The sequence below is a fragment of the Pteropus alecto genome, unplaced genomic scaffold (genome assembly GCF_000325575.1).
Source record: "Pteropus alecto unplaced genomic scaffold, ASM32557v1 scaffold213, whole genome shotgun sequence".
NCBI classification, from domain to species: domain Eukaryota; kingdom Metazoa; phylum Chordata; class Mammalia; order Chiroptera; family Pteropodidae; genus Pteropus; species Pteropus alecto.
In genome coordinates this window covers 1,016,297-1,030,259 of record NW_006434829.1, presented here as the reverse complement: position 1 = coordinate 1,030,259, position 13,963 = coordinate 1,016,297, and the positions used below count along the sequence as shown (strand labels likewise).

General features: G+C 47.0%; 1 protein-coding gene across 1 annotated transcript in view; it reads left to right on the top strand.

Moving 5' to 3' along the window:
* The window catches only part of RAN (RAN, member RAS oncogene family), a 21,886-nt gene extending 17,611 nt beyond the window's left edge, over nt 1-4,275 (top strand). The window contains exons 3-8 of the mRNA XM_006909965.2: nt 75-122; nt 546-630; nt 710-835; nt 2,007-2,194; nt 2,378-2,548; nt 2,637-4,275. Of these exons, the coding sequence (XP_006910027.1) occupies nt 87-122; nt 546-630; nt 710-835; nt 2,007-2,194; nt 2,378-2,548; nt 2,637-2,681 (651 nt within the window). The 5' untranslated portion in view covers nt 75-86 and the 3' untranslated portion in view covers nt 2,682-4,275. The remainder of the gene's footprint in view (nt 1-74; nt 123-545; nt 631-709; nt 836-2,006; nt 2,195-2,377; nt 2,549-2,636) is intronic.
* Nucleotides 4,276-13,963: the final 9,688 nt, after the last annotated feature.

Genomic DNA, 13,963 nt, shown 5'->3' with positions numbered 1-13,963 from the left:
CTTTGTGGGCCGGCACGTGGGCCGGGCCGCCATGTGCTCCCCGCCCGCGGCCGGCCTGACCGCTCTCTCTCCGCAGTAACATCACGATGGCTGCCCAAGGAGAACCCCAAGTGCAGTTCAAAGTAGGTGACGCTCGTGAGTGGGGTGCCATCGCGGGCGCGAGGGGCTGGAGGGCAGCGCCCTCGGTGACGCGGGTTGGCTCTTGTCCGGACGGATTTTGCGGACGTTTCTTTTATGAGCGCAAACGGGCCTGCTTTGTCAGCGGCCAGCGTGCTCGCACCGCGGTGGCCCTTCAGCGCCCCCGAAGCGGGCGGGCAGCGTCAGCCCCGTCCTCCAGGCCAGAGGACAGGGTACAGAAAGTTCGATGGCCTCCAGTCACTAGGCGGGACAGGGCCGCTTTCTTGGGCCCTCGAAGTGTACTTAAGGGGTTCTGCAAAGTGGTCCCTTTCCGTGCAGTGGGGTCCAGAAAGTCAACGGCTGCGTCATTCGGGGGTCCTGAAATGATACACGTTTGGGGCTTATTTCAGAAAATTGTTTTCTAACAGCTTGTATTGGTTGGCGATGGTGGCACTGGAAAAACAACGTTTGTGAAACGTCATCTGACTGGTGAATTTGAGAAGAAGTATGTAGGTATGTGGGGAAAGGCGCTGTGAAAATTTGTAACGAAGTGCACGAATTCGGCGACTAACTTGAAACGCTTGTGTTTCAGCTACCTTGGGTGTGGAGGTCCATCCCCTTGTGTTCCACACCAACAGAGGACCTATCAAGTTCAATGTGTGGGACACAGCTGGTCAGGAGAAGTTTGGTGGCCTAAGAGATGGCTATTACATCCAAGGTGGGTATTTGATTTTAACGAACATCTGAGAGGATTTGTAGTTTAGTCTTCCAGTTGTTCACTGCTAATCAGATCTATTCCAGTAAATGCAAACTGGATACTGACTATACTAGGCATTATGTGTTTCACATAGAGGAAAAAGAGGTGCTGCCTCCAGGGAGTTGGCCTTCATTTGAAGGGGGGAAGATTTTGTGGGAGTTGTCTGTGTCGTTTGCTAGCATGCTGTGTCATGATAGGCACTGTGGAAAACTATGGTTTGTATTGAGGCTCTTGATTTTAAAAGAATAGACATGCTGTTGCTGCGGTTCCGTATTTGAAAACTTAGTTCGGGTATGTGTTTCGGTGGTTATTTCTTGTCTGCTCCATTAAAAAGATAGTAAATAGTTTGACCAGATACTGGATCAGAGGAGCTACATTTTCTCTCTTGTAAATGTTATTTAAGGTCAGCTGATTTCTTTTTAATTTTACAAAATTTTGCAAGTTTTTTCAGTGCTTTGTTTAAACACTGTTGTCATACCAAACAAAAAGATGAGTAAAGGATAACTCATTTTTTGGAGTCTCACTCCTGATGAAAAAATGTGGGAAATCCTTCGGTGCCTTTAGCTTTGAGTGTATAAATACAAGGATTCCGCTCCCCTCTCCCCTTCAAAAAATTCTTTAGTTAAACTTTTATGGTGTGCAGGTTCTGGCTTGTTCTTTTATTCATTTTGTTGTGGCTGTTTATACAACTCAACACATATAGATTCACTTGATTTTAAAAAAAGTAAAGGCATGAACTATCCTAATATTCGACCACGTAAGAGCCTTTTAAAAAATAGATTCCTAGACCCCCATAATGTGGGAGATGGATTCTGGAACACTGCTTTATCATTCATGTACTTTGGATACTTTGGGGGATGAGGCAGAATTAATGATGAAGTAACTGCAGGGAGAGGTTTGATATGATAAGCTGGTCTTTTACATGCCATGTAAAATGGGGATTTTAAACAAGATTGTCTATTAAGCTAACAGGATACTTGGAATTGGAAGAGATCTTGAAATTGAGTGGAGATACCTAGATGACCTAGAGTTTGGCCTGAGAGTATGAGTTAGAATTCGTAGTTTTTAGCGTTTCTCATCCCTATAGTAAATTCCTAGGCGTGTACTAATTACTCTTAACTCCGTCTTTCAGCCCAGTGTGCCATTATAATGTTCGACGTAACTTCGAGAGTTACTTACAAGAATGTGCCTAACTGGCATAGAGATCTGGTACGAGTATGTGAAAACATCCCCATCGTGTTGTGTGGCAACAAAGTGGATATTAAGGACAGGAAAGTTAAGGCAAAATCAATTGTCTTCCACCGAAAGAAGAATCTTCAGGTTTGTTCCTTAAAACTTATTAACCGAAATATGACCCTTAGATAAAATTGTAATATAGGTCTGTGAAGTGATTCATAGATATCTTTGATGTGTGAATTGAAAGAGTTTCATTTTTTAATTGGAAACATTCCCTAGAATAATCATTTAAGTAATGGATTGTTTAAAATTAATTCTTTTAAACAGTACTATGACATTTCTGCCAAAAGCAACTACAACTTTGAAAAGCCCTTCCTCTGGCTTGCTAGAAAACTAATCGGAGACCCTAACTTGGAGTTCGTTGCCATGCCTGCTCTCGCCCCACCGGAGGTTGTCATGGACCCAGCTTTGGCAGCACAGTATGAGCACGATCTAGAGGTATGACATGTTCACTTACTGGTGTTAGATTTGGCGTGTCTGTCACAGCTTTCAGCTGGAGCATTACGGTCTTTCCGTCTCTCTCCAGGTTGCTCAGACAACTGCTCTGCCGGACGAGGATGACGACCTGTGAGAAAGCGAAGCTGGGGCCCAGCGTCAGAAGTCTAGTTTTATAGGCAGCTGTCCTGTGATGTCAGTGGTGCAGCGTGTTTGCCACTTTGTTATGTAGCTAAGCAGAACATGTGCTTAATCTGGGATGCTGAAGGAGATGAATGGGCTTCGGAGTGAATGTGGCAGTTAAAAAAACCTTCATTTTTTGGACCTGCATATTTAGCTGTTTTGGAACGCAGTTGTTTCCTTATTGAGTTTCAAATATAAGATCGCTACGGTCACATCACAATCCTCAGTGGTGAAACCTTGTTTGTTATTGTCATTCCCGTTCCTTTCCGTTTAGAATCAGAATAAAGTTGTATTTCAAATATCTAAGCAAGTGAGCTCATCCCTTGTTCAGTAAGCATTTTAAAACCACTAATAGGAAAACTGCTGTTAACTATTTAGATTGTCTTTACTGTTATTTAGTTTGGAGTCAGGTTAAATTCTTGTGTCTTTATTTTTTGTACATTTGAACCATTTCACACAAATGACAGCTCAACAGTATTTTATTTGGTAAGTGGTTCTGTGTAAATATTGTCAATGTGGTTAGCTTGAAATCATACCTCCACTAGCCTTCGGGTTTGGGGTGTCAGGGCAGAGCTTGTCCAGGTTTATGTGGCCCACGTCTTAGACATTTGAAATAGGCATTTTAAGAATCACAGTTGCTTTTATCCTACGGCAGAAGTAACTGCTAATGCGGAGCTTTTTAAAAGTCGCATGGGCGAAACCATACAAATGATAGCAAGACAGAAGTCTTATTCGTTAAAAATGAATATAACTGATGCATTTATTTGCTTTTTTAGTGTTAACACGTTTAATGTAAAGTTGATGCTACTTTAAAGATGCCAAAAATTAAGAATTTAAGTTAGATGCACCACAGCTTTAATGGTTTTTTTTCTGAATGGTGTTTGTGGGCTGTGCGCGCACACACACACACAGGAACCAGAATGCTGCAGCAGGAAGGTAGACGTCCGCGTGCCTCAGCAGTGAGATGGACTACAGAACTCCATGAGCATTTATCTTTTGTGTGGTTTCCACATTTAAAAATGAGTTGGGTCTGGCCTGAATTTGACCCAGTGACACTACTGTAGTAATTAGTCTTAAAAAATAAGAGTTACTTTGCTCATATAAGTACTGCTATAGTTTACCAAAGTTCTTTAGGTCCAATTTTCCTTAAATGACTTTCTTACCTAAAAATGGTAGGAAAGGATCACTTCAAGGACAATTAAGATACCAAGGGTAGGATTGAATAAATTTTGATGTTAAGCTGGTATGAGTAGATTCACTTACAGATTTGAATTGATATATATATGCTATGCTATATTCAATTCTGAACCAGATTTTTAAGTCAGGTTTGAGACGTTTCTTCCCATAATCAAAACCGTTCATTCAGATAATTTGGTATAAGGAATATGTTGTTTGTAACATGTAGAATGCAAGTGTGGCAGATATCCTGAATCTTAAATGTAACAGTTGAATTTTGGAAGCTGCTTGTTTAATATGGGGTGGGAGAGAATTTACAAGTCATTGGAAGAAAATATTGCTGCAAAATACATTGCTTTACTTTGCTTGGATTTTCTGAATCTGGTATTTGCTCTGAAATACTGAATAGCAGATTATCATCTTGGGGGTAGATTTCTATCCAGTTCAGACAAATGGAGAATTTTTCCCCTCGCTATTTTGAAATCTGGTATGGGGGAGGCCTTGAATTGAAAGCCATGTAATCTCGTTTGGTTATGCTAACTAGTTAGTAACTGTTAGAGCAAATTAGTTAAGAGTAAGCCTAGCAAATTTGGTTTACAGAAAGCCTGGAGCCTCGGTTTATTTGGATGGTAGGAGTGTTCTATTTGCTGAAATACATGGCACAATTCGAAAACAGGGAGTATTGGTAAAGTTTAGTAAGGGTAACGTTTTCGAAAAGCGGGTTCATGACATTGTCTGGTCAGTTTTTTAAATCTACAGAATGGGTTTTCGGTTCTATTCATCTCAAAATAAGGGCAGAGATTTTCAAAAATAAACTTCCGTAAAGGACCAGTTTCGTGGCCACCTGAAGTGAATAGTGAAAGTTCTTAGTTTGGTGAAACATCACCTTACCTCCTGGGTTAAATTGGTTCGACTTGTCAGTTGGGCACGTGGGACAAGCTGACCCTGTGTTTTGGTGGCACCTTCGGCCATGTTGGGGCTGCAAGCATCCTCTCAAGATTATGGGACTTGTTTCCAAAAGCTGCACGTCACAGGGGCTGTGCTGGCATCGTCGTTCATCTTAGTCCTCCGTGGCTCGAATCCATATTGGGGAGGTCGAAGGTGCACCACAGGGCCCTTGCCGTTGGGGATTTAGGATTACACTCAGAAGTGGGTCTGCTCGCACCCAGGTCCTACTGCAGGATGCCCACCAGGCTGCGGTGTGGCCCGTCCATCGCCCGCAGCCTGCCGCTGCAGCCTCACGCGCTTTCCCTGTAATGCTCCATCTGCGAATCCCGGTTACGCGCTCGGCGCAGGCAGCCCCCCCACCCCCCACCCAACAGCTTTCCGTCTGAGTAGAACGCCCCCCACTGTGGACAGGCCCTCGTGGCCTTGGTCAGACCATAGCTAAGTCTGGTTACCGTGAGGGTGGGGGCAGAGCCTGCGCCCTGGGTCCCCAGGGAGCTCTCTGGGAGCTCTGAGGAAGGGAACTGGGGGATTGGGACGGGCAGAGTTGAAAGTCGCAGCAGCCTGGTCACTTGAAGGCGTGTTTCGCTCCCGGAGTTTGCAGCTGGCACCGATTGGTCCATCGATTCCAGCCCGTTTCCTGCATTGAGTAGGGCAAGTGCGCGGCCCGGAAAGCTGGCACGTGAGTCAGAGTCAGCCTGCTTCCGGCTGCAGCGTTCACCCCGAGATAACTCGTGGGTCGCAGTCCGCACCTCACCCCCAGGTCTGCCACGAAATAGCTCGCTTTGCTTTTCGCATCGCTCTATGTGGATAGTCTGGAAACAAAGGACATCGGTCTATTTACAGCCTTCTGGCTTTAGTAGCGGCGTTTCCATTTACAAAATACAGTAATTCCCAATCACCGAAAATGTCAAATCCTAGAAAACGTGTCTCGACAGTGAAGTTAACATGGTCTCGAACAGCCGTTAGCCAAAGATTCATTTGATGAACCCGATTTGTGTGTACATTTCTGTTACGTTAGGACTAGAGTCGAGTTCTGTTTAAAAATAACTCTGACTTTTTATATTTTATTTTCACATTGAAAACCACTCAGATTTGCTTCAGCCTCAAAAGAGCGTGTTTATGTAAAATTAACACTGGCAGCGAACTGTTCTTTTTGTTTCTAACCAGGAAATGGGTTAAAAAGATGCCTTGTTTAGCCATCAGCGGTGGAAGAGGAACCTTGAACTTAATTGGTTTTCAGTTCCCTCCCTTTAAGAAGCAAAATAGAAGCCCTTCCAGTGGACACCATGGACAGTTCACTGCATGGACTCTGAGCTGTGCGCTCCCCCGGGGAGACCAGCTGTCACCCTGGGAGATGGGCGGGCAGGAAAGAGCGGTGACCCAGTGAGTGCTACGGCGGAAGCCAGGGGAAGCTCAGAGCAGGACGGGCAGCGATCTGAAGGTGTGCGGGGAGGGCTCGGGGCAAACGGACAACCAGCGGGCGGAGACCCTGCGGGAAGAACGGCTGGAGAGCAGGCAGGGGAGGCTCCGACGGGGCTGTGTAGTCCGTCCACGGGTTCGGTGCTCTGAGCACAGCGGGAGGCCACGGGAGAGGCAGAGGGTGCCCAGGAACCGTGACTGTTGACCCTTGCCCCGCTCAAGTCCATCCTCCACGCCGCAGGGGACAGACAATGACACTCGCTTATGTCAGAACCTCTGCTCGTCCAGCAGACACCGCAGCAGAATCTCAGACGGACGAACGCCTCTGCGAACGCCAGGTGCCACCAAACTCATTGCCCCCGTCTTCGCCGAGGTGTAATCAGCAAGTGAAAAGTGTATTTGCCCTGTACAAGTGCCCCTGTGACACGGTCAGCGTGCACATCCCCTTTGCTGTTCTGTGTGTGGTAGGACACGTAAGCTCACTCTCAGCAAATCTGAGTATAAAAATACACAGCAGCCCCACCCGTGTGAGGTTTCAGTTACCTGCAGTCAATTGTCATGGCTCAGTGATCCTCCTGATGCCACATCACAATGCCCACATCATCCACCTCCTCACACAGGCTTTGTGTCAGTCACCTCGCAAGAAGGGTACAATAAGAGATTCTGACAGACTGCATTCACAACTGTCACGACAGCAAGTTGTCATAACTTGTTTTGTTAGCATTCATCTCTTACTGCGCCTGATCTATAAATTCAACATCATAGGTGTGTATTCTAGGAAAAAATGCACATATAGGATTTTCTGCTGTCTGAAGTTCCAGGCACTCACTAGGGGGCTTGGAAAGTCCCCCCTGCAGTTAAGGGGAACAACTATATACCAACTACCATCCCCATGCTGTGTCAGTGCCCCAGAAGCCATTTGTCCTGCATGAGTGAGACTGTGCCCTGGCCCATCACCCCCCTGTTCCCCCACCCCCCCAGCCACTTCCGGTCTACTCTCTGCTCCTGCAAGTTCAAGTTCTTTAGATCCCACATACACTGTGTCTGGCTTATCTCACTCAACATAATGTCCTTGAGTTTCATCCATGTTGGAAATGACAGGCTTCCATTTTTGAGGCTGAATAATGTTCCTTTGTGTACATGACACCATGCTCTCCCTGTCCACTCCGCCGTTGGTGGACACAGATCATTCTATATTTTGGCTATTGTAAGTTTGCTGCTTTGATGAGGGGGTGAAATACCAAGGGGTTTCCCCCAGAAGCACAGACGAGCTGAAATACCTGTATAAAGTCACCGCCACACGGAGGCAGCGCCAGTGTGTTCGCAGAACTGTCAGGCGCCATGGTCATGTAGGTGACCCTCTGGACATGAAATGCAGGAAACCAAATTGTTCGGGAGAACACCGTTTATTGCAGACACTGATGCCAGCCCGGCAGAGTGACCTGATGGGCAGTTTGGGGTGAGTAACATTTGCTTTTCGCTTCTTACCCCGCGACGTGATTGACCATGTCCCTCCAGCCCTGCAAAGTGGAAATAGTTATATACTTTATATGTTAAAAGTTCAGGGATTTGAACAGTTAAAACGTAGTCACCACATTTTCGTACCATTCGGCAGTGGCTGCTGTTGACACTGTCATACAGCCTTCCCAGCGTCCCCCATGAATGAAGTTCTGTCATGCTGTTTCGCTTTTTCTGCTGGCTCGGCCACATCAGTTTTCCGGCAGCGAGCCAGGCGCCCATGGCGTGGACAGGCCGGCGTGTCGTCTGACGAGCTCCTTGGCCTCGTCGGGCTGTCCCTGTGCTCTGCTCCATGCAGCACGTGGCAGCGGGTGGGGAGGCGCCCCCAAAGGGCACGGTCTCCCGGCGCACAGACCTTCCGCCTGCTCCGCTCCCCACACCATCATGATCTCAAATTCCAGCCTTTGAAGATGTGCCCTGATTTATCCGATGCTGATAGGAAACCAACACGACTTCTTGAGAATGTCGTGTGCGCGTGTGGGCGCCGTGTCGTCTTCACCTCTGTCCCCAGCGTCTGACGGGGTGCACGACACAAAGATACGGACCCGTGCTGAAGTAAGCACATTTGAATCACTAGCCTATAAATTCAAGCCTCCGTGTCGTGTTACGCGCCGGTGTGGGGCCCAGGAAACGTGGGCTGGGGGTGTCGACGTGGGGTTCATAGGGAGAAATCTGGGAGAGAAGTGAGGCCGACCACAGACAGCTCCGCAGGGAGGAAAGCGAAAGCTTAAATCGCAAGCGAGCGCGTCGGGGCCGGACGCCCGAAGTTCTGCAGGCTCCAGGGGCTCCGCACGGGGAGCGACGGTCCCCATGGTGGGCTATCTTACCTTCTGTTCTGAGGCGCTGCCAGTGGCCGGGTCAGCAGTGGCTCTAGGGTTGCCTGTTCCTTCCGAGACTGGCTTTGGCTGTCCTGGTCCCCAGTCCCAGCAGCACAGACTGAAAGACAAGTCAGGCTCAGTGTGGGTCCTGCTGCCTGAGCTGTCATCACTGGGGTCCTTGTCCTCCCTGGGCGGGGTCAGTTCCCGGGGTGCCTCTTCTAGGCCTGCTGTTGGCCCTTCGTCCTCACGTGCGTGGCCTTTCCACCGAGCTCGCCCTTCTGGGGGGACAGCTCTGTGTCTCCCTCTTAGAAGGCCACCAAATCTATGCGATTGAGGCCCCACCCTTACCACCTCATTTAACCTCGATCACCACCTAAAGGCTCCCTGTGCCACAACAGCCACGCTGGGGCTTAGGGCTTCGGATTTGGAGGGGCAGGACACCTAGTCGCACAGCTTGGTAGCCTCGTGTTGCTGAGGTGCAGACGCTCGGGCCCCTGAAGCCCCGTCCGCCCTGCAGGACGCTCCCATGCTCCGCTGCGTCCCCAGACCGGTGGCTTCGGGTCTCCGGCGAAGGGCTTGCTGGCGCTCTCGAGATCTGCTCTCAGATCCAGCCTGTCGCCTCTTCTCTCTCCTTTCCTCGCAAAGATGCTGCCAATACACGGGCCTTCGAGGTATCGTGGTTTGTCCCGTTTTTTTGTATTTTTTTTGTTTTTTTAAGATGTTGTCCTTTTATGTTTTCACTACCATAGTTCCCTTGTCTGCCTTTACAGGCGGAGGCAGAGTTAAATTTATGCCACCGTGGCTGCCATCATCACCCAGAGTCCCGCCTATGAAATATTATTGCCACAAAGCTGTACCTGAATCAAATCAAGCTTTCAAACTTAACCACTGATTTTAGACATGTAAGATCAGAAGTGACACTGTTCAGATAAAGTCAGCAAAATCCAGAATGTGGGAAACCCAACCCAACAACTTCCTTTTAGGAAAAACAAACAAGACACACACACACACGCGCACGCACGCACGCACACACACGAAATTACAGCTTCAAAGAGTCGTAACCGGCATGAGAAGCAACCTGTGGACCTTGCTGAGACCTTGATTTTGACAAAGTCTGAGGAAACATTTATTTGCTAGACAATCCAAGAAATTTAGCACCGATTATATATTTGATGACGCTAAAAAATTATTGTTCATTTTTTTGCTGTGATATAAGTTTTTTAAGTCTACTTTGGTATACGTACGAAAATTTCTGTAATGACAAACCGATTTGTGAGAGTGCCACCTTGATTCCTCCTCCGATGGCTTTGCCGTTATCGATGGGTGTCGGAGCCATCATTTCGTTAGGGACTGCAGTGGCAACTTCCGAATTTCGTCATTCTCCTGCATGTGTCAGCTGTGACTCTTCTATGAAGAATTTCTTCATCCACCATTTATTTGCCTAAAATATGGCCTATGTGGGACGGGCAGAATAAATACTTGATTCTTTTCCTTTATCAGCTTTCTGAGTAACGATCTGATGACCTCGCAACCTCCGGAAGTGACCGGTGAGCTTTGTCATGTACACTTGTGTTTGTATGTGTTTGGAGGGCTTCGCTGGATTACATTCATTTTCTTTGTTTTCCCCATGGTCACATTGTGCCATCTTTGGCCAGTGGGGACTCCGTCAAGTTTGTTCTGTGTCATTTTGATAGGACCCTTTTCTCTTTTAATAACACTTTTGCTCTCAGGGGTGACAAAATATCTCCTAGGGTCATCTGTCCCTATCCTGCTCCAGACCTAGTATCAAAGATTTCTGGAGAAATGCTATTTGGAGACCTGACCCTGAAGTCTGTTACTTATTTGGCGTTGCTTCTAGCCTTTTGGTTGACAGAGAAGGGAAATATTTTTTTTTTCTCAAAGGAAAAAATAATTATTGGTTCATACTGTTATTTTCAATTAAAAATTAAGAATATACTGTTTTTACTTTGATTTTATATTTACATCTTTTTATGCTAAATCTTGGTTTTTAACAGTTACTATAATTACTTAATTGCTTTGTCATACAATATAACATAACTCTAGAATAACAATATCAATATTACCAATTATAATAGTAACACTGAATGTAATTCAAGATCTCTCTCTCTCTCTCTCTGTGTGTGTTTCTTTCCCACTAATGGTCAAAATATAGTGTTTTAAAATCACTCGACATAATTCTTCTCTGTGTGGTTACACTGTCCATTTGGTATACGTAGTTAGGTTATTTATTTATTTTTTTTAAGCATCTTGGATCTTTAACTTTTTTAAAAAGGGGGAGAAACATTAATCTTCAAAAGCCAAAACCAGAAAACAAGTTATATTAGCGACCTCAAGATTTTATTCCTGTTGCTTCTCCTTCCTGATAGACAACTAGTTTTATTAGTTTTTGGTTTACCTTCCACTGTTCCTTTTGGAAAATAAAAAGGCAAAATTTTATGTATTTTGAAAATGTAAGCATGCGTGCGTGGGTGTGGTTGACTTTGAATGAGTGTGACATATATTCATATTTTCCCTCACACAAAAGTTATATATACTGTTCTGAACTTGAAATAATATACCCTGGACACACTCCATAGCAATATAAGATGTTTGCATTTATTTTTACAGCTGCATAGTACATGTCACATGACACTCTAGAACTATTCAAACAGCTGGACGCCGGGGTTATTCCCAGGCTTCTGAAACGAAAGTCTCCTGCAGACACGATCCCACGGTGTCCTGCTCGGGGCACTTGCAGTCGATTACCAGGAGCGGGCTTGGGGTCGGAGGGAGGGTAAAGGCACATTCAGTTTCACTAGATATTGCCCGATTCTTCCCTGTAGGGGTCACGTCCATTTTCATTCCCGATAGCGATATATATTCTGTTTTGGCCACAGTCATATTTTTTTTTTTTTTAAATTATACATCTTAAAAATTTTCACGTAAAAATCTAGATCTCCATTTGCTCTTGCGACAGACAACGCGTCTGTTCTGACAGTGCTTCCATTTGGGAGTGTGTGTACGCGCACGTGTGTGTATGTGCGTGCGTGTAAAACTTTCTCCAGTTTTATTATTTTTTTTAATGTTATTTTCACTGCATAGAGAGGGAGTGGGCCCCGGGCCCGGCCCCGACAGCTGAGATCGGGGTCTTGATGTCGAGCGTGGTCCTAGAAGACCGAAGAGGGCTGCCGTGGGACTGTGCCGTCGGCGGGAGTGTCGTCGCTGAGACGTCGAGATGCCGATTTTGCTGGTTAGTGACCTTCTAAGATTCAATCACCAATTATTTAGTAATATTAAATTCTTACAACACTCTAGTTTAATAAAACTCTTCGATATATATCCTTGTTATCTGAGAGTAATTGGTATGAGAAGTAGTCACTTGAAATAAGTCTGTTTGAACAAGGATTAAAATTTGAGCGTGAAGAGTGAAAAGCGATTAGGACTTTGCTTTGAAAAATGAGACTAAAGATGGAAAATGACATGTTTAGAGTGAATGCCATTGAGCTGATAATTGGAATTATATGCTAATTCTTACAGCGAACCAAAAATGAATTGCATTAATTTGGGAAGAAGATCATTTGTGCAGTAGAATCATAGTATATTCTTCAATTCGCACTTGATTTTCACAGTGTAATCATAATATTTTTTTTTCCTGGAAATATCCGAAGCCTCCCTTAGTTTCCTGGAGAGCTGCTTTAGTTTTCAGTATTTAAATCATTCCCTTTTGAATGCTCATCATTCTTCTTCAATTTAACCTCTGCGATTCTGTCAGCTTCTCATTTCTTGGTAACTTCGCGTGAGACACGGGCGATTCTGCAACACGACCTTTTACCCGCTTATCGAATCTCACTTCTTTTCCGGACTTGCAGTCTCTCTTTTGAACTGATTTTTACTGCAGTCTCATTGCTCAGAGAGGGCCGGAGTCCCCAGGAGCGGAGACCGTGCCGTCCGGACTCGGGTGCCGACGGTCGGCCCCACGAATCAGGGAGAGATTTGAGCAGTGATTTCACAGACGGTCGTGAGTGAATGGCACGGCCGGGCCGGCTTTGACGTCCTGCTGCTGCAGCCTCATTTAGGAATGATGGGTGACAAGAACACCCTGCATTTAATGGCACGGCCGGGCCGGCTTTGACGTCCTGCTGCAGCCTCATTTAGGAATGCTGGGTGACAAGAACACCCTGCATTCCATTCGATTCTCCCAACAACCCCGTTACCCAGCCAAGGCCTCCCACCTGGGACACGGTGGCACATAGGACGCCTTTGGTCACACCGCTGATCCTGGCAGTGTGGGGGCTCTGGGAGGACGGATATTTATAGGTCCGTCAACAGTGCTGACACATGCACACCTTGAAAGAGTCTTAAATGTGAGCTGTATTTCCAGGAGCTCCTTGGGGTCTGAGAGGCTACTGCCTTATGGGAGGGTTTTTTTCCTTTGTTTCTCCAAAGCTAAGCAATACAAAAAAAAAAAAAGTACTTCACAGAGGACCTGAGTGTGCAGTGTGTTTGAACACGTCAACTATAACGAAGGAATCCTGCCGTTTGTCACTAGGTGGAATCATCTTTTAAAAGATCGTAACTGTGATAAACCAGTGTTAATATTAAGCTCGATTTCTTCAGGGAAGGTGCTCCTTACCCGTAGGCATATGTGGTGACACTAACACCATCATATGTGTACACACACACGCACGCACGCGCGCACACACACGCACGCGCGCACACACACGCACACACACACACACGAATATGTAGTAAAAACAAGTTTCTGCCAGAATCAAGGTTCCAACGCGAAGTGCCTTCCCGGCGAGTCCTGACTCCTTTCCGCGCTCCTCATGGAGATGCTCTCGCTTCCTCCCCGAGAGCTGGGAAGGACGGACGTCGGGACGGTGGGCAGTTTCGGCTCAGGCGGCCTGCGGGGTCTCAGCCGCGCGGTGCCCCGAGCGTTACGGACTCGAGTTCGCCGGCACCGCGCGCGTTCGCCCGCTGTAAACCTTTCTGTGCAGAAGGCGACTTGGGGACGCAGAAAAAACTAAGCGCTCGGATCCAGAAAGACGTGGGTCCAAGCCACGTGCAACGCACGGGCGCCGATTCTTCCCTGCGTCGCGTGGATGTCTGCCTGGGCATCCGCGCCGCCAGGTCGCCATGGTTACCGTGAGCGTGGGTGCGGCCGGCTCGACCCGGAGCGAGGATATGGCGCGGACACGCTCAGCGATTCCGCGGTTCTTGGGTGTCCTCTAGGTGTCAGGGGACCCACCGGAGGTGCTGTTGGCAAGAACGACGGGGCGACGAGGGAGCGCTCAGCCGCGCGCCCCGCGAGGAACAGCACCCTGTCGCCTGCGGTCGCTCGCACCCGCGCACC